The following is a 21,257-nucleotide window of genomic DNA, read 5'->3' as shown; positions in this document are numbered from 1 at the left end:
TTAGATAAGGGAAAAAAAGTAAATCGCATAATTACCTACCAGCAAACTTTACCATCGCAACTTGACCAATTTCGGGATGAATTAAATAAGGCGTACTGGTCTCACGTTCTAGAATCAGATGATCACAATGTCTCCTTCTGCTTATTCACTGATAGATTCAATGAGCTTTACAGAAAACATTTTCCTTTCCGATCTATTAGTGTTTCTAAGAAGATCAGGAAACCTTGGATAAATGAACGCCTATTGTGTAAAATTAGAGTTAAGAATGACTTTTTCCATAGGTTTATACGGACCCGAGATATGTCTAAGCTGAAAGAATTTAAACAGTATAGAAATTATCTTAATAAAGAAATCAAGAAAGCTAAAAGTGCTTATTTTGAAAACCCTTTTAACGCAGTCAAGCATGACTGCAAGTCTATTTCGCCAAAACTCAATGATGTTCTTGGCCGTTCATCTATTTCGGGATCGGTTAGTGAGCTGAAGGTAAATGGCGTGATGGTATCTGGCTATACCTTAGCGGGTGCATTCAACGACCACTTTGCTAGTTTACCTGTACCAGCATTACCTAATCATGATCATGCAAAGTCCCTCAATAGAGAAAATCCTAGCAGTATTTTCCTGAATCATGTTACCACCAAGGAAGTGTACTTAACAATGATGCAACTAAAAAAACCAACCAGTTGTGATGTCCATGACGTGAAAATCAAGCCCATAAAGTATGTCCTCGATGTCATTTAACGTATCCTGTCATATATTTTTAATTTGTGCATAAGCTCTGGAGTTTTTCATGACATGCAAATTGCAAAATTAAGGGCTATACATAAGAAAGGTGATTATAACAATCTTAATAACTATCGGCGGCTTTCTATTCTTCCCGTGTTTTCTGAAGGGTTAGAAAGGCTTATTCTAATGTGGTTTGAAACCTTTTTCGGAAAAATGAATCATATAACTGATTCCCAGTACGGTTTTCGGAAATATCGTTCTGCACAACTTGCCTTGCTTGACCAAAAAGAATACATTTTAAACAATATAGATAGTAAAAGGCATGTAGTAGGCATATTTCTGGATTTTACAAAGGGATTTGACTATCTCAACCGAAATCTCCTTCTCGAAAAATGAAAACAATTACGGTGTTCGCGGGCTACTATTAAAGCTAATTGAATCATACCTCTCAAATCGGGTGCAATATGTTGAGCTAAATGGTTATTCTTCCGGCGTGACTTGTACTAAATCTGGAGTCCCGCAGGGAAGTATCTTGGGGCCATTTTTATGTAACATATACTTAAATGACATTGTGAACGGGGATAAGCAGACTATGTTCGTCATCTATGCTGATGACACTAGCATTTTTTGTACTTCCGATAAATGTACAGAATTGTTTAGCACTGAAACTCGTTGTTAGCTAAAGTAAGCGATTGGGCAAAACAAAATGGACTAATAATTAATAGCTCGAGATCGAAAGCAATCGTTTTCCGCGCGAAATCAAGACTAGTTCCGACTGAGTTAAGGCTTAGAGTAAAAGGTTCGGAGATAAATGTCGTCGAAGAATTTAAAACGCTAGGGGGTTATTTTTACAGAAACAATGTCCTGGAGAAGCACACAGTATATATAGCTTCAGAAACCGCGTGTGTAGTTGGGATTCTACACAGAAACCAATATTTCCTACCGAAAAATGTTATGATGCTTCTATACGTCTCTCTTTTTCTTTCTTACTTAAATTACTGCATACTCGTGTGGGAAACGACCACAATGGCCAGTGTGCAGAAACTTAGAAGACTACAGAGTAAAGCAGTTAGAATCATTACACACACTGCACACGATTCTAATGTACAGCCTTTGTCAAAAGTTTGGAGCCCAGGGGGTTTTCTTTTAAGCCACATGGTGTCGTTCTTAATGAATCTCTAGCGCTCCAAATTTCCTGAACGAGAGAAGATTTCTGGTACTGGCTCCTGCAATAGATAGAACTTCCACGAATGCTTCTGGAGTCCCAATATAAAGCTTAGAAGTGAAGCCTCTGGGCTCTAAACTTTTCACAAAGACTGTACAACCATTATTCCTTAAGCTTGGTCTATTACACATTAAAGAGATGTATAATTGCAACCTATGTCTCGCATTAATGCGAGAAAGGAGGCAAAATAACAATATTGTAAAACATTAGCACAACTAGCTGTTAGAAGTTCGTCAGGTCACTTCACAAGAAAACCCAAATACTGAAAAGTTGGTTCTGCAGAACAAATTAAGCTGCACAATTCCTAAAACACCGCATTCCTTCGGTATAAAACTCCTATTTTTTCTAAAGATGTAGACATTTTAGCGCTGAATTCTGGGCAGCTTAAGAATATTTTTCATCACAAAACGCAAGCCGTATGTAACCGCAGTAAATATTGTATAATTCATTAACAGATGTGTGGTTGTCAGTCCTGAAATCTGATGTGTTCCTTTTTCGGTAACCATGTTCAAATGCAAGTGCACTGCTATATCGAATGGTGAGTCATCATTGTTTGTGATGGCGTAAATTTACTTCCCCTAGATTTGTTTACTATTATGTTTGGTTGCTGTGTGTTCTTACCATAGGAATTTGTACTTTTTACCCTGTCAAAACGACTGTTCTTCTGATATGCTTTTCTTGTTTAGTGTTTTGCTGTCAAGTGCCACCTGTCGTTTTCATGCAGGGGGGCGGAGACCAGTCAAGCTGCAGTTGCAGCATTTAGACGCGCCTCCCCCATCTTTTTGGATTGAAAATAAAGTTTATCTTATCTTATCTTAATTAGCGGCCGATGTTTTCCTCCACAGAAGAACTTGTTCAATCATACAGGGTCTGTTCTAAAAGTAGTAGGACTGGTTTTTTCATGGGCGAACGGGCAGACGAGAGGTGGTATGCGCGTGCAGGATCGTTGAAGGGTGATATATGGAATGCTGAGTAAAATCGGCAGTCGGCTCTCGGCCGTTGAAGAGAGGAGGTCGCTTGTACTGTGAACCCCTGTCGAAACGTCTCGTCACGCAGAGTCATCAAGCGTTTACTGGATCAGCGATACGCGATCAAATTTTGAGTAAATCTTGGTAAAATGGGCAAAGAGACTCACAACATGATTAAGGAGGCCTACGGGGACACTTCCATGGCTAGATCAGGTGTGTTTTGAGTGGTACAAGCTGTTCCGAGAAGGTAAGGAAAGAGTGGAGGAAGACGACCGCTCCAGACGCCCTTCGACCAGCAAGACCAACGAAAATGTGTAGCGAGTGAAACATTTACTTAACAGTGATCATAGAATAAGTATCAGAACGATTTCTGATGACTTGAGCATTCCTCAAACCCAAGTTTTTGAGAACGTCACGGAAAACTTATCCATGAGGAAAGCGTGCGCGAAGTTGGTGCCAGGAGTGTTGTCAGAGGGGCAAAAGGCCAACCGGAAAGCGATCTGCCACGATCTTCTTCATCATGTGAATGAGGACTCCGATTTTTTGTCCAGCAATAGGTGGCAACGCTGCCTCAGCCCTCCTACAGCCTCAACTTGGCCCCGCCAGACTTTTTTCTATTCCCGAGAATAAAATCGACACTCAAGGGGGAACATCACGGATCGGTAGAGGTGGTTCAACAGGCCGTGACGAGGGAGCTAATCAGCATTCGGGTCCAGGCGTTCCTGGAGGCGTAGGAAAACTGTAAAACTCATTGGCAGCAGCGTGTAGGTGCGGAAGGGTGCTACCTTGAAAAATTGTAATCGTTTGTACTATTCTCTTAAATAAATTTTGTTTAAAAAAATGAGCCCTACTACTTTCAGAACAGACCATGTATTTTGAAGTATTACCTATGTGGCCGTAAAAACCAGACTAGTAAATATTAATTTTACTGCGTAATGATAGCAGTACAACCTATGGTCTTCGAATCCACCGTCGGGTGTCTTGGTGAAAAATTTCTAAGCTGCCAGAAGCACCTGCGAGTACTTCCGATCGAGAAGGGGCGCATGTCTGTCGGATAGCATTAACTCGGCACTATGACTGTCGCGCGCAAAGTCAGCGCGCAGAAACAAACGACACCTGTTTGGAAACCTAAAATTCATGTCGACGGAACTATGCCCACCGAAGCGACAAGGATCTGCAATAAAGTTACGTATTCCAACACCACTTCTGTAGCTGCAGCGTTTAATTGCATCACGCGGTCATGTAAAACGAGCAATATAGCAAATGTTGTGGTTTAGACTTCCTGCTAATAGCTGTTGTTCGTTTTCTCCCGAGCGTACGCGCGATATCATCAGTGATTACAAGTTGCGTTAGTTAGTAATGAAAATAGTCGCGCCTGGACCTTGTTAGAGCGTGATACTTATCACTTTGGAGGTCCCAAGCTCTAGCCTTTCCTATTGATTTCATCAATGGAAACAGATAAACGATACCAATTAGTGCGCCCTTCCTGCTGGTTGCTGCAAGTACTGAGGACTAGAGGAATCCCATTGCCTGCCATCCTACAAGCGCTTTACGTGCCAAACATCTACGCCTGCTCTCGCGTTTTGTTCAAAATCAAATCCCTCCTCTATATAAATACCGCCTTCCCCTGTTATAATTCCTACGGATCGACAACTAAGTGCTGTAGTTTGCCTCGTACTTAGATGCTTCAAAGAGGGCAATGCTTGCCAGACTGCAACTGGTGTTTAGGCGGCGCAGTCTGGTGAGCGGAGCGCTTATTTCAAGCAGATATGCTATACCTCGTGCTTGTTTGCGAAACAAAAACACCCTTGCTAGAACCCATGACAAGCTTTAAATCCGCGGTATGAATACAAATGTATCAGCAGCGCGAACACAAAACAGGAAGGAGCAGATAGTACAGAGCTCTATACTATCGCTCTTTGCTATCGGTACTATCTTCTCTGTGCTATATCTGTACTATCTTCTCCTCCTTCTTCTTGCTTCGTATGCGTGCTGCCGATACATATGGATCGCAACCAACGAGCCCGGCAGATGGTGCTATTCAGATAGCAATACGTAGATGAAAATGATACGAATGAAGAAAATAAAAGGCTCAGTGTGAGTAATTGTCCCCGCATGCAAGTACTATAATGAAGTTAAATTCGTCTGAGAAAGTGTCCTAGCTCTGATGCTTTGATTTATGAGGTTTAACGTCCCAAAGCGAATCAAACTAAGAGGGACGCCGTAGTGAAGGGCTTCGGAAATTTCGGCCACCTGGGGTTCTTTAACGTGCGCTGACATCGCAGAGAATACGGCCCTCTTGAATTTCGCTTCCATAGACGTTCATCATCCGCGGCCGGGATCGAACCCAAGTCTTTCGGGTCAGCAGCCGAGCGCCGTAACCACTGAGCCACCGCGGCGGACTGTAGCTCTGCTATTCACCCAGCTCGCCGACATGCAGTACGGAAGGGTGTCGATTGCTTTACTTTATGTCTTACGTCACTGTTAAACTCGAATTCAAGCTTCTAGAGCAGACGTCCTGCGTTGCTGTGCTATCTAAAAGGTTGTTTTCGTTTTAAAACCTGTAGGTTCTCGAAACCACTCTAACCATACTCTTATAAAAGCTGCCTTTGAAGGAAAATGTTTAGGGTGTAATGCGTTGTTGGTTATATATTTTCTGCAGTTTTCTTATTTACCACTTTTATTTATATGAGTTTATTCGGATAGTATATGGTTTACTTCTAGCCTACTGAGTTTTAGGCTAATCCCCCAAAACGGAGTTAATATGTAATAAGCGAGCAATTACACATTAGCATCCACCCAGGAGGAGACACACGGCTACAAAGCAGAGATATACAGCTTCCACAGAGGCCTCGCCGCCGAATCAAAGCTTGTTCAGCTCCGGGGTCCGACACCTTATAAAGAGCAGTCGCTGTACCTTCCGAGGTAACCATGAACACTGCCAGATAGCAGGGCGTGGTCAAATCAATCAAGAATTCGAAACGGGAGCTGTGTTAGATTTATGTACTTTATGGTAATATGCCAAGGTGGCCTAAATTTGTACCAAAAGAGCAATAGACGATATGCGAAATGCGCAGCGCCATCTCTCGGCGCTCCGAGAACTAAGTCCTCCATGTTGGCACGGTACAGAAAACGAAACCGCTGCCCAGCGTTGGGTTAAAACGGCTGCGCTTCGTTTGGAAAATAAAATGCCGATGCAGTGTTGCGCTACCCTCTCCACTGTGAAAAGACACTACGATGCGTGCCAGAACTAGGTGCATTCCAGCTTTTCGCTTTTCTATTTTTTTACTCCGTCCCAACGTTTTAGTAACACAAAACGCCATGCGAGGTATCATGTATCAGCACGCGGATCAGTGCGCAGCTTTCGCTTTCTGCGCTGACTTTTGACAAATCTCTCGAGGTGATTTGCGTTTAAATTAAGATAAGGACCACAGCCTTTGTTGTCTCTGATCAAAATTAGAAGCCGATTTCGTGCATTTATCAACTCTCCGGTCGGGCGTGAATATATATAGACGCATACTTGAACAACGTAATAGAGAAGGTAACTTTTTTGAGCGGGCCAATCGCTCGTGCCGTGGCGAAATAAGTTCACTCGAAGAACCATATGCCGATTACTGCTTAGTTTGCTACGTGTTCAGTTAAGTTTTCCCGTGTTCAATTAGTTTTAGAAGGGCGAGCAAACTCTCTGGACCATGCGCATATGTTATGCGCGTTAAGGAGTCTGTGAAGCAATACACCCTACGTATAAAAACTCAGGTGCGAATGCTTTATTTCTTGAGGATTCCTATACCTTCGATATCTGCGGCGACGAAAATCTAAAAAAAAAGAAGCGAATAATATAGCTACTTTATTTGAAGGAGGGACGCATTTCTAAGCTAGAAAGTACGTGCAACAGTGTTCTGAAAACGCTTCAGGCCATCAGATTTTATTATCGTTGTGGCAAGCTCCAACAGCTTGCTTCGCAACAAAGCCATTTGTCCAAGTTTGGGAGTAAGCTAATTAAGTTTCGGAAGCAACCGAACATGCTAATTTCGCCCCTGCACACACAGCTTGACCAGCGTATCGAGTCCGTGCATGCACCTACAGCTGTAGCATCTTTCTCTAATCAAGCCGCCGCGGTGGCTCAATGCTTATCTGAAAAAAAAAAGCTGCGTCTTTGCTTACAATATTTTGAATTATATGCGCATGCCTACTTCCCTCTTGTTAATGTCGACTGACTGCGTCTTAAGCAGGACACGGTTTCAACGAATTGTGGCGAAAATCAACCGACGCCGGGCTCTGAAACGGTGACGTTGAAAACCGCGGATGCGCATTGCACATTACAGTAAAGGAATCGAATTACGCAGCTGGTCGAGGGTCTTGTGTGATTATACTGCAATGCACGAAGCTCCTGGCGTCGGCGCGAACGAAAGTTCGCACTGTCACAGAAGTTTGTCAACACACGTGCGCACTCACCCCAAAATAACCGCTCGCTACCCTACCAGATGAATTCGCGTCCACCTGGGAATAAAATAGCCATGATAATGCGTGATGCTTGAACTGGCGCTTTAATGCGAGCATTAAAACGACAACAGTACACGGTCACGGTTCAACTTTCCAACCCACTTTCGAGTGCCGATTATTGCGATCATCAGCGCCAGACTTCAAGCGAAGCTGAGGACGCGGTAGGAGTAAGCTGGTGCTTATTGAAAGCACCTACATTTGGTCAAAGATCAGCTGTGAAAACAACGCAGCAGCTGAAGCTTGCCTGTTGAAATCCACTCGCAAGAAGAAAGTACGCATAGCAAACGATGCACCAGCTCGACGAGCTCGACCGTGCCAAGATGGAAACCGGAAGTTGTGGGCGCGGTGTTGCCAGACCACCAAGCAATTTCGCATATCGTCTATTACTCATTAATATCCACCCAAGCGCTGGCATACGGCTACAAAGCACATCATTCTGACACTACTTCCGCTTCGAATTGACCAATTCGGCCTCACCCCGGCACCTGCTACAGTTCCTCGTGAGCTGATTTAGAAGAGCGAGTGCCCCAGATAGGCGGTAGTTTCGGGTTAGTAGCCCGGACGAGGACGAATTGTGAGCCTACTCTGCGGCTTATGCATCAGCTGTGCAGCTTTTCTGTAGCCACATGCCTGCGCTTGTAGATGTAGTTTTGTAGACATATCGATCTCAGTGATTACTCGCTACCTTATTATTTACCCCTGATGTTCACACACCCAGCCGGCATAATATTAAAGGAGTCAAGTCCAGCTCTACTGTGTCGTAATGGCGTCGTTACCTCTATTAGTGGTATTCGCTCTACAATAGGATAAGAAAGATTCGAGGTCAAATTTGGGCCTGATAGTTATCATACTTTTCTTCTCAATGCCTTTTCTTTAACCTAATTCGATTCTTCCAGGTCCTCCAGAAATTTTCCATCTATGAAAAGAACGAGAGGGGAACTATGATTTAGAGCTTCAAATTCTCACTGTGCAGGTCCTGAGCGTAGCCTTATTTGAACACCAGACTTCCGAGTCGTTCGAGCGTGTGTGCAAGCCCAAAGTGGATGGCACCCGGCTTCTGGATGAGCTGTCACGCAAGCTCTGTCCCGAGCTCGACCACTTCGTCGTCTTCTCGTCTTTGTCGTGCGGCCGTGGCGTAGCCGGACAGACCAACTACGGCTACGCCAATTCAGTGATGGAGCGCATCTGTGAACAACGAGTCGCCGACGGTTTGCCTGGTGAGTTGTCCCTCTGAGAAGCGTAGTGCTATTGACGCCGTAGTTGCAGGCCCCTTAAGAAGGCTGGTTGTGCGAAGATAAAAACTGGTCACCAGTGACGTCACTATCACTCATAAGACTGACCTATCACGTTACTCATTGTCATAAGTCAGATTGTGGCTCCTATGACTAATTATCTCATCACTCATTCACAGCATGCAGGTGGCCTTCAAACCATTGTCATGATCCCGTGGCCCTCTAATAAACACTGCTTCCTTGCCTCTTTGACAGATGATTGCGAATTTGTTGTCAAGTTGCCTCACCGGCCTATCAAACTTCAGACCTGGAATGGGTGTGTGGGCCGTATGTTACTTCTTAAGCAACGTGGTTGCATCTCCTAGAAAACTAGCCACATGGAAAGTGGAATGAAAGAAGAAATCACCAGCAAACCATTGTATAGCGGGTTTATTACTCTACGTGCGCCAAAACACCGGAAAGATGTGTAGGTTAAGCCCTAGTGACGGCCTACTTTGCTGGTGAGTTTGGGGAAGCACTGAAGAACTCTGAGGTTCTTCTTTAGATCACTGATCATCAAGAGTGAACAGTGGTGAGTTACACAGCATCTAGTGTTCGTGGGAAGCTGAGAGCGAGTTACTTTTCCTGTGACGGTGCTGCGTTTTTCCAATAAAAGAGATTTCTCAAAACAGCACAACTGTAAGCACGCAGCTGAACGTCCTTTCACTTCTTAGTTTTGTGGCCCTGAGTTAAAAAAAAAACACGAAACACCGTGTGTACCACGACGCAAAAGGCACTGCACCATGCTTAAATGCGATGCTTTTTCGCATTGTTTCTTAGCAAGACAATGTGGGACATGAACTTGCTTTTGTATTTCATTAGACAAAAGTAGCTTCTAGCTTTTGGCTCTGATACTTCGATGGAAATGATACTCTTAACTTCTAAACTGATCGCTAAATGGCAATTAGTTAAAGAGGTTGTGAAAAGAAAATGAAGCTGCCCGGTTTTAATTTTTACTGCTTCCATAAAGATTAGACATGCTGATTCCGAAATATTTCGTCTCAATATTGAGTCTGCATTTAATAAAGCCCGTTCGAAATCGCTACCTTTTTGCGTTCATGAAACGACCATGCGCTGCCGTCGACCGGCACACGCACTACTTGACTACGTCATTTTAAGACCTTCAGAAACGTATAGAGATATCTTCAACTTTCGTTTGCCCTAAAATAATAGCTTTATGAGAAATTCAGAAAGTGAAACAAGGTTTTCCAATTATTCGCACGCGTAATTGCACTCTGTTAAAGTGCAGCGCGTGGTCATACATCAATCACTGACCTGGGACCAGTTTCGGTTTCGGTTCTGCTTCTCCATCCTCCTTGGCTTCAGTGTCAGCGGCTCGACATAGCCTTGCTTACGTGAGCCTATCTAGGTGGTGTTCCTTGACAGCAGTGGTTTGAGTCAGAGAATCGAGCTGAGCAAGGTCAGCCCATCTCGACGACTCTCTGTTTACATGAACTCGAGACGAACGAGTCAGCTATCGCGGCGCGCATCGGCTCCGCGCTTCTGTTTATGCTGCAGAAAAATATATTCCAGAAGCGTGAAGAGGGTTAGGCATAATTTGCAGATGGGGCTGCGAGTCAACCCACCCCTTGCGATAGAGATGAAGACTCGAGTCCACGACCGGGTTCGGAGGTTCACGGTCGGGGCTCCCGCAGGCAGAGGTGTCGCGGGCTCTCGGCATGACTGCTACTTGCAGGGCGCGTGACGTGCCGTTGCGAGCGGCGTAACAACAACTGACATCAGCTCGCCACCTGCGCCCAACCGATGTCAGTGACAGGCCGCACGCGGCGCGTCGCACTGACAAGGGGCAGAATGCGAGCGCGCAGAGCGCCAGCGTCATTTCTCGGGGCCGGCCGGGTGCGTTTCTCGGGGCCGGCCTGTCAGCCTGGATGCCGGCCGCCGGCGTCAGAAAAACACGCTAGTATTATCTGTTCACGCTCATAACAAGCACTGGAATAGATGAATGCCAAAAATGAATCATTTTTGAGGGTCGTTGGCTGATGCCGAGTTGCTGGCAGTATTTAATTCGGCGATACAAGCAAATTTCGTCCCATGACCACTTTATTTACTGCCTGGTCGCCGTTCGCATAGCTGGCATTTGCTAGCTCCGCTGGCGTCGCGGAAATCGAGCATATCTTTATTTTCTTATGGGACAGGTTCCCAGTTAAAGGGGTGACGAGAGTAGTACCTTTCACTAGAGCTGACCAGTTCCGAAGCTCCCTCAGCTGCGGTATCGATAGTATCGATGCAAAGCCAGGCAGGCTTAGCGACAACCAGGGCCGCACCGGCAAGCCTCGCAGTTCATCGCCCGGCGCGTCCGCAGGCGGCGTCGTTTCCGAAAGCTCGGCATGCTGCCACTGCTCGAATATAACAGGCAGCCTTTCTGATAGCATGGCTGTTTTGTCTTTTCTGGTGCGAATGTGAAATACAGCGAGTCTGCAGGCCGGCCGGCAAACCTGGATCACGCGTCCGCTGGCGTCATAAAAATGTGCTAAAGATTTTTATTCACGTAAATAATAAACTGTGGGAGCAAGAAGTGTGGAAAATAGATCATTTTTGAGGATCGTTGAACAATTCCGAGTAAGCAGCAACTGTAATACGAGCAAATTTCTTGCCACAACCGCCGCTCAGCTGCCGCTGCCCGACCGTTGCGGTCCGGCTTGCGCGCCTGGCGTCCGCTATATAGCTCCGCTGCCGAGCGCACTGCAACAATGACCATACTTTTTGTTGTGAGACGATGCTGTAGACAGTAAAGCGATGCCAATAGCAGGCATTTTATTATAATCCAGGCTACTTCCGAAGCGCTGTCCACCGCGGCTTCGATGCTAAAAAGGCCTAGCGACGACCAGGGCAGCCAGAGAGCAGTGCAGTTCGTCGCCCGGCGCGCCCGCGCCCAGCGCCGTTGCCGAAAGTGCGCTACGTGGGCAGGCATGCTTTGTCGCCGCCCGAGTACAGCCGGCAGTCTTTCTGATAACATCGCTATTTTGTCTTTTCTAGTGCGAACTTCAGTAGCCAAGCAGAGCGCAGGCGCTGGTGTGCGGTGGCAGTGTTACACCGGTTGTGGGCCGGGCATGAGTCTAGCGGCGCAAAGATGCTTGCCGCTCCGTGTCCCTGGTTGCAGTAGGCCATGAATCGGCCATGAATTTAACATTGTAATACTAAGGAAGCGTCGGCCTCTTGTTTCACTTCGACCTAGTCAAGTGGCACTGTTATTATTCTCTGGGAGCACGAAGCCCACTCACACTGGATGCTATCTAAATTGGAGATAAAATTGCACAGCATCACACAAAGCATCCGATCTCTTCACATTCCTGTGGAGAGCTAAGGCAATCGCTCCTCACTAGTCCAGCGTACGCTGCACGCAGAAACGGTACTCACTAATCTCAAATTTAACTCATTACTGCGCTACTGAAGGGAACAAACAACACAGGACGCAAAAACCACACATGAGTTCGCACTGATAAAGTTGAACACAATACCGAACCAAGCCCATTTTTGTCGTTATTGATCTCTAATCTCAACGACGGCATGAAGAAGCTTATCCTACGTGGGTTTCGACAGGTAATCACAGAGCCTAAAGGCAGAAGACTGCCGAAGATAAACCTTCCCTAAACCCTACGGCACTTCATGCTTTTGCCAGCAGAGTGTGCACCAAGAACCGCGCGGTATCGTCTCAAAAAACTCTGCGCACATCCACCGCTGAAGACGGCGAAACAAAACTTCAACCAATACTTCGGGAGTACAGGAACGATAAAGAGCTCATTTCCATCCCAGAGCCTTCCGAGGACTTTAAGCATAACATCGAATTTGAGAACGCCCGTATGATTAGCACTAAGACCAACCGTACTGAAATGGGAACAGTTGGGGAGAACAGTTAATAGAGAATACCAAAGCAATCTGCGATTCACTGATGGCATTGCCTTGCTGAGTCCCTCAGAACATAAACTGCATAGCATGATCATGAGTTAAGAACACAACGGTGGGGCTAAATATTAACGTGCAGAAAACCAAAGTAATATTCAACTGTTTAGCAAGAGAGCAGCAGTTCGCAATTGGTGGCAAAGTGCTGCAAGTAGTAAGAGAATATGTCTATGTAGGGCAGGTAGTGACAGTTGATCCGGATCAGGAGAAGGAAATAACTAGAAGAATAAGAATGGGGCGGAGCGCATATGGCAGGTTCTCTCAGATCATTGGTCAAATGTTTTTAGGGGAATCCCCCAAGGTGGAGTAGATTTGTAATAAGGGAGTAATTACTCATTGACATCCACCCGAGCGCAGCCTTATGGCTACAGCCTTAAGGCTGTAGCCGTAAGGCTTTGTAGCCATAAGGCTGCGCTCGGGTGGATGTCAATGAGTAATTACTCCCTTATTACAAATCTACTCCACCTTGGGGGATTCCCCTAAAAACATTTGACCAACATTGTTCCCACTTCGATTTATTGATCAATTCGCTCTCGCCCTACCATAAGCTTGCCGTCCCGGTTAGCTCAATTGGTAGAGCGACTGCTCCGGTGAAGCGGTGGTCCCGGGTTCGATCCCCGGACCAGGACGAATTTTTCTTTAACTACGAAGTTTCTGAGAAAGCTGTATAGCTTTCCTTTGTAGCCGTAAGGCTGCGCTCGGGTGGATGTCAATGAGTAATTACTCCCTTATTTACAAATCTACTCCACCTTGGGGGATTCCCCTAAAAACATTTGACCAACATTGTTCCCACTTCGAGTTATTGATCAATTCGCTCTCGCCCTACCGTAAGCTTGCCGTCCCGGTTAGCTCAATTGGTAGAGCGACTGCTCCGGTGAAGCGGTGGTCCCGGGTTCGATCCCCGGACCAGGACGAATTTTTCTTTAACTACGAAGTTTCTGAGAAAGCTGTATAGCTTTCCTTTGTAGCCGTAAGGCTGCGCTCGGGTGGATGTCAATGAGTAATTACTCCCTTATTACAAATCTACTCCACCTTGGGGGATTCCCCTGAAAACATTTGACCAACATTGTTCCCACTTCGAGTTATTGATCAATTCGCTCTCGCCCTACCATAAGCTTGCCGTCCCGGTTAGCTCAATTGGTAGAGCGACTGCTCCGGTGAAGCGATGGTCCCGGGTTCGATCCCCGGACCAGGACGAATTTTTCTTTAACTACGAAGTTTCTGAGAAAGCTGTATAGCTTTCCTTTGTAGCCGTAAGGCTGTGCTCGGGTGGATGTCAATGAGTAATCTCTCAGATCATGAATGGCAGTTTGCCAATATCCCTCATGAGAAAAGTATACAACAGCTGTATCTCTACGGGGTGAAAACGTGGAGGCTAACAAAGAGGGTTCAGCTTAAGGTAAGGACAACGCCGCGAGATATGGAAATAAAAATGATAGGTGTAACGTTAAGAGATCGGAAGCGGGCGGAATGGGTGAGAGAATAAACGCAGCTTAATGACATCATAGTCGAAATCTAGAGGAACAAATGGGCTTGGGCAGCGCATGTAATGTGAAGGCAAGTTAACCGCTGGTCCTTAAGGGTAACGGAGTGGATTCCAAGAGAACGCAAGCGTAATAGGTGGAGAGAGAAAGTTAGGAGGGCGGATGAGATTAAGAAGTTTGCGGGGATACGGTGGCCGCAACTGGCTAAGGGCAGGGTTAATTGGAGAGTTATAGTAGATGCCTTTGCCCTTCAGAGGGTGTAGTCAGGCTGATGATGATGAGGATGATTGAAGCGGCATCTTTTAGAGTCCTGCCACATACAAAACACGGCTGGAAACAAACTAATCATAAGGCTGCCTTCCACAAGCATGCAGACATGGGCTTCGAGATGTCACGAAGTCAAACTTTAGTAATCTCGAGAACAAACGTTCTTCGCGCCCTCACTACCGCGACTCACACCGCGGCGATGCTTTTTCAGGACCTGTGACAGCGTAAAACATTAGTTTAAAAGTACAAAGGTATCTTGCCTAATCCAGTCAACCTTGAGGAAGGCGCATAGTTATCCCTAAAACGTTTCTCTCTCCTCGTTAAGTTTTGGTTGGAATGTCAGGATTGTTTTTTCTCGAATTTACCTCCCCACCAGGCTCACCTGTGTTCAATGTGCAAGTTTTCGAACTTAATTAACAGGAAGATTTCACAGACGAACAATTTCCTACGATCGAATTTCTTTGCTATGCCATTTTCTTTCTCCTTCCAGGGCTCGCAATTCAGTGGGGCCCCATTGGCGATGTAGGTGTGCTGCGCGAGCGGATGGGCGGTGATGTTGATTTCGATGGCTGCGCGCCACAAAGAATCAGCTCTTGCATGGAAGTGCTGGATCATTTACTCAACCAGAGTCAGCCAGTTGTGTCAAGCTTGGTCAAGGCGGAACGCTCCGCGAAGCATGGACAGAAAGAGTCATAAACAAGGGATCTTGCGCACACCGTGGCGCACATCTTTGGTAAGTGAACATCTGCACTTTCTGAATAGAGAATTCGTGTGCTTTCGCTTTGCGAACCACTCGCGGTGGAAGTTTACCTGGAATTATTTTGAACGAAATCATTATATAAAATAGCATCTGCGGAACTGAACGAAACTTCAAAGGGCTTATAGACATTAGTCTTTTAGTAGCCAGAACTTTTATGTACCATCCAGCGTTGTTTAAACTCTGCACTTGAAGCAAGATGTCAGCGAGAAAACATCCTTGGCCCGGCGAATGATCCTTCATTGAAATTCCCTCATTTGGAAAGCGTTTCCGATACCCCTTCTAACGCCCGCGTCATTTTAGCACGCGAAGATACACAATGCCGTTGTACTTCTGGTCTGCTATAGGTGTCAAGGAGCCATCGACCATTAACCCAAATATGACCCTCAGCGAACTGGGCATGGACTCCCTTATGGGTGTCGAGGTGCGGCGTGCATTGGAGAGAGACTATGGCCTTACCTTGTCGGTGTTGGAGATCCGGCAGCTTACCTTCGCTCGGCTACGGGAGATGGGTGGAGTTTGTGGGGAGAGCATAGCAGGAAGGGAGAGCACAGCTGCGTGATCAATATTTCACGGTGAGTGTCACATTATAAATTTTCACACGAAGACATTTGCGGGATACTCGTGACATTATAACCTAACGTCGCGAAGACTGTTGTCAATCTGCCGAAAAACGAAATTCGCCCTCGATGTCTGTTCTCCCTCCAAAATACTCGTTCGAGGAGAGTATACATGTTTCGGTTTCATTTGCCACCGCCGATGAGTAGCGACAGATATAGGGTGAGACAAATAGTTCTCAAAAAGCTTTCAACGCCACACAATGAAATGTCATTTGGAATGTTGCACTGAAGGCGTGAACCTTTTTCAACTCAATGTTTCCCAGACAGGCCGTCTACGACAATTTTTACGTACGACCTCCTGGAATATGCTCCACACCCTCCGAATAAAATTTGCGCCAGGAAATCATGCCCAGCAGGTAGAACATGAAGATGCAATACTCATGCCCAGTAAGGAAACTTATTAATTTCTTAATAAAGGAGAAACTTCATCCACGAATAAGTTCGCTACAGAACAAAAAATTAAATGCAGATGGACTTTCGCGGTTGTGCCGCAGCTTCTGTTCTATGTTCTAGCTGCGATAAATTATGTCTTTTGTAGCAACGCTACTATGCCACCGCCAAAAAATAATTAAAATATGGAGTGAAAATTTTCTCTATTTTAAAATATAGCAATAAATGCTGGCAGCAATCGTTATCTAAAATTTTTGGCACTTTTTCTTAGGTGGTTGACGAAGACGGAGCAGGGCGGCCAGCACCCAACACCGTTCACGGCTTCCTCCCGTTTCCTCAAGCGCGACAAACAGCATCCATCATCAAATCATCTCGTCCACCGTTGAAGCATACTCATCAAGAAGCAGTCGTGGAAGCAAATAAAAACGTGGAAGGAAAAGATGCATCACCGGTGATTTTAAACGTCAGCGTGCAATCCAACGATGAAACTTTCATTCAAGTTCAGTTTACTCTGTTTTTCCTTGTCATAAAAATTCAATGCAGATTTACCTGACCAAAAAGCTGTTTCAGTTGAAACTGAAATTTCGTTCCACAACAAAAGAATATTCTGAGGAAGCCAGGCAAAAAGCTTCAAAAACAGCTTGAGGAGCCTTGACCTTTTTGCACACAGACCAGCTCAACAGCATGCGACGAAGGTGGTACACATATCGACACATATGCAGGATAAGCTACATCTCTTCAGAGAGCAAATAAAAAGAAAGGAAAACGAAGAAAGAGAGAAAAACAAGACAAAGCACATTATCAAACATGGCACCGAATCCGTTTGATAATATTGTTGATACGTCATAGTTGCTCCCCGTAAAGAAGTGATTTAAAGCCGTCGGTAATGGATATTTTAGCACCTCTTTTCCGTAGTTTTTCCGGATTAGATAACATTCCCTTGTTCCAAATATCGCAATGTTTAACGTATCAATTAAAATAATTTTTCAGCGTACCGAAATTATCGTAACCGAAACACACTTCTTTTTGAAATACTAGGGTTTTAGTGAAAACCATTTAGAGGTACCTATTAATGAACAGTTTCCTGAAGCGATCTTCGTTGAAACTGTACTTAGCTACATATGTTGACGGAGCTAACCGTAGGAATGAGACGCCTCATCGGGATATGCATACCATGCCCCCTCAAAACGCAGGCTATGTAACAAATCATGCCGGAATTGAACAGTACAACGAGCTGAGAGGTTTTGTAAAATATTCTAGAAAGATATAGGCACGAATTCGCCTTTGCCAACTTATCGTGGTTTTCAGAATACCGTTTTGTTAGTATTTTTGAAGCGTGCTTTTACACGTATTGGAACTCAGGTCACCTGGCCCGCCCACCAACTTCCGCCTAGTGTTCACGTGACACCATGCATCGGCGTAATTTGGAGCAAAGCTCTTGCATAGAAGTACTGCTGCCATTTCAAATATACCTTGGATGCTTTGACAGATTAGATGAGTGACGCAATGAAGTGACAATTTCTCAAGAGCATGCGGAGCCGGTTTCCGTCGCCGAGGCAACGAAAAATGTGCGGTTAAGCACATCTGCTGATAAAGAGCCTTGCTTAGTTTGCTAAGCTTGCTTTACAAATGACTAACGGCACAATGAACTTGCTAAAGTTGGTCTTCTGCTCAAGATTCTCCCACATCTGTTGATATTGTGGCCGCACGTAAATTTTTGTCGGTGTGTTTCTTATGTACAGGAAAAGTTGAGCCAGACGTTGGAAAGGGATCCGTGAAGGGTACGACAGAGTTTCCTTTTTCTGAGATAGACAAATATTCGCAGTACAGGCCTGCATGTGCAGAGTGTGTCGTTTATAATCGTATGATAGGCGACCTACGGCCAAACTGTGCAGCGATCTTGTCGAAAGTGCTACTTTTTTGCTGCAAATGTCCTTGGAAGCACTGATAACTTTTCCATGTGTAGGTTTTTCCCCGTATGTTTCCTGCACAGGAAACGATGAAGCTGCCACCTAAAGGGTAACGGTCCAGAGGGGCGCAAAGCATGTTTTCGTTTGTGCGAAAATGGCACATGATTTAAATGCGCAAAAGCAAAGACTTTAACAGAGGTGGTGCGACTGCTGCGCGGCGGCGAAACTGGCCCGTTTTTTTATTGAATGTGAATTTGTATTTTGCTATAGATGCTTTTTTTACGAGTACCGATGCCATGGTAACAAACACAGGTTAATGACATCTTAGTCGAAATCAAGAGCAAGAAATGAGCTTGGGCAGGGCATGTAGTGCGAAAAAGCTAACGGTTTATCCTTAAGTGTAGAGGAGCGGATTCCAAGAGAAGGCAAGCGTAGCAGGGGTGACAGAACGTTAGGTAGGTGGGTGGATGAGATTAAGAAGTTTGCGGGAATACGGTGGGCGCAGCTCACAAAATACCGGGTTAATTGGAGAGGCATGAGCGAGGCATTTGCCCTGGAGTGGACGTAGTATGGCTGGTGATGATGATCAGTAGTTACTGTGACTGAATTTAAGAACCAGAATTAAAGTTGCTATTATACCGACTAGTCAGTTTATACCTTAAATTTAACTCAAGTAATGCTCGAGTCATTTAGTTATTTCTGAGTACATTTGAGGTACAAATATTTTGTACCGTGTGCCGTCACTTTCAGCGCTGGTCTTGTGACAGAAATCTGTAGCTACCGGAGACCCGATAGTGAAAATGCGTGCACAATATTGAACAACGCAACCGCCAGCGCAGCAAACATGCAATGGAGTTTAGTTCCACGAGAACATCTTCCTTGGCCAGTTTTATGAAATGGTCATATATTAATGAGTATGCTCGAAGGCCCATCGTTTCCGACCTCTTTAGGGAATCGTCAATAGGAGGGGAGCCAGTGGGATTACGGTCTACTGTGGCAGTAAAAAACTACAGAGAATGCTCGCTATATTCCAAACAGGGCGAAAGCATGGTTTTTTTATACGTAGACGACGATGAGCTGGAAGTGCCGCCGGACGGAGCGCTCGCGCTAGGCGAACAGAAAACGCAACTGACGATTTTGCTCGCAGTTGGTACCCATCAGATTAGTGTCTGCACGCTAAAACCAGCATGCGCATTCCATCGCATTTCTACAAGGGTGCAGAGATGATGTAGGCGCTTGTTAGGACTCACGCCAATGCAGCCAGGAAACACAAGCGCCGATTCCAGCAAAAAGAAATGTCTGGATTTCCTCGGAGCTGAGGAAATTAATTTTTTTCTTTCAGCTCCATATTTACCGCCACACATAAGCAAAAAATCGAAACACGAAAAATATATGTAAGTCATGCCTTGGACCATGAATCCATATCCTGAGGTTTCTTTAAAAAAATGTAACTCACACTATTTCTTGGTATGAGGTGAATTTTGCGACCAACATTGAATGCGTAGTGCTTTGCATACCTAGAAAAATTTTGACCAATGTATTCCTGGTATCAGGTTCCCGGACGACAGAAAGCATGTACATATCTACTGCGCAGAGAAGGAATTCAGAACAACCATGCCACCTACTCTAGGACGAGGAGCGCTGGGCCAAGATCTCTTTTGTGTTTGCCGAATCTTGAGTTGATATGTTTGGACAATGTTCCACAAATAGCCCGTGGCACCTGCGACAGAGTAGTATCCATCTGAAGCATCTGACTCCAAAATTAACTAAATAAGCGTGAGAATCTCAGCGCTATACCTGAAACAGACAGGGACGTTTGCTGTATTTTCTAGATTTTGCTAGATTGATTTTTTGGCTCCAAACTGCCGTGGGTGAACGGTTTCCTCTTTAAGTGTGTGTGTGTGGAGGGGGGGGGGACTTAGCTTTGGTTAAGCCTGGTTGGTTGCGAAAGCAAAAGCCCAGCGGCTCCTACTGAAGGAACGCAGTGCGCCGCGTCTACAGGTCACGCGTGGCTACCGGCCGCCGCTGCGCGACGACTCAAAGCGTCTTCGGTATTTTTTTATAGTTTGTTTTTGATGTTGTTGCGACTGAGAGAAAGAAAATGCCCAGGCTTAGCTTGGTTAAGTCAAGAATGCGTTGCATACTGCGCGGTCTTTTTGCGCGAGGTATTGCTTCGCGGCACTCGATTTTCTCAGCAGCTTTTCCTCCGTGACGTATGGATGGATGGATGGACGGATAGGAGCGCCCCCTTTGAAACGGGGCGGTGGCAACCGCCACTATGCTCAGCTGTCCTTTTTTGTTTTCTTTTTCTTTTTTTTCTTCTCCTTTTTACGTGGTTTGGTGACGTCATGTCACCACGTGACGTGATGTAACCAAACCACGTGACGTCACGTCACGTGGTTTGGTGGGTGCCCGGCCGTGCCCAAGGGCTGAACTGAGTGATTACAATATGCTACGCATAAAAACATAATCTACAGCTGGTATGACGTCACAGCGGCAGTAGCGCCGCAGGTGAGCAGCGCAGCAAACACACACCCTAACTGCAACCGTGCTCTCTGAAGGAGCGCGTTTGTCGCCCAGATTCACTCCGCTAGAGGTCAAACGTAACTGGGGCCGGGTCACGCGAAGGCTTGAAAGTGCGAGTAGTATTGATTTCGCAATAAAATGGCGGGGGCTTAGCTTTGGTTAAGCCTGGTAGGTTGCGAAAGCAAAAGCGCAACGCCTCCAACTGAAGGAACGCAGTGCGCCGCGTCTACACGTCACGCGTGGCTACCGGTCGCCGCTGTGCTGCGACTGAAAGCGTCTTGGAACGCAGTGCGCCGCGTCTACACGTCACGCGTGGCTACCGGCCGCCGCTGCGCTGCGACTGAAAGCGTCTTGGAACGCAGTGCGCCGCGTCTACACGTCACGCGTGGCTACCGGCCGCCGCTGCGCTGCGACTGAAAGCGTCTTGGAACGCAGTGCGCCGCGTCTACACGTCACGCGTGGCTACAGAGGAGGCGCGTTTATAGTCCGACGTGTTCAGCCAAATTCAAGATGGCGCTGGTTCAGCGCGCGGGCGAGCGTCGCTCGCAGTCAGTCGCGCTACGCCGGTTTCGCTGCGCCGGCCGGAGCGCCACACCCTCTATACTTCGATGCGTCCAGACGCCGCGCGCCGCTTCGGAGCATGCGCAGAACGACCGCCGACTCGCGCGCCGATCGTCGACCGGCTTGTAGTT

The 21,257-nt window shown here is 46.1% G+C and overlaps 1 protein-coding gene across 1 annotated transcript in view; it reads left to right on the top strand.

Moving 5' to 3' along the window:
• LOC149348183 (fatty acid synthase-like) overlaps positions 1-15,601 on the top strand; it is a 55,687-nt gene extending 40,086 nt beyond the window's left edge. Inside the window, exons 22-24 of the mRNA XM_089587970.1 lie at positions 8,393-8,636; positions 14,853-15,095; positions 15,467-15,601. Coding sequence (XP_089444096.1) covers positions 8,393-8,636; positions 14,853-15,058 — 450 coding nt within the window. The 3' untranslated portion in view covers positions 15,059-15,095; positions 15,467-15,601. The remainder of the gene's footprint in view (positions 1-8,392; positions 8,637-14,852; positions 15,096-15,466) is intronic.
• The last annotated feature ends 5,656 nt before the right edge of the window (positions 15,602-21,257 follow it).

The sequence above is a fragment of the Amblyomma mixtum genome, chromosome 4 (genome assembly GCF_055824585.1).
Source record: "Amblyomma mixtum isolate Tamu chromosome 4, ASM5582458v1, whole genome shotgun sequence".
Taxonomy (NCBI): domain Eukaryota; kingdom Metazoa; phylum Arthropoda; class Arachnida; order Ixodida; family Ixodidae; genus Amblyomma; species Amblyomma mixtum.
Note: the sequence above shows the minus strand (reverse complement) of the source record. Positions and strands in the feature narration are given on the sequence as shown.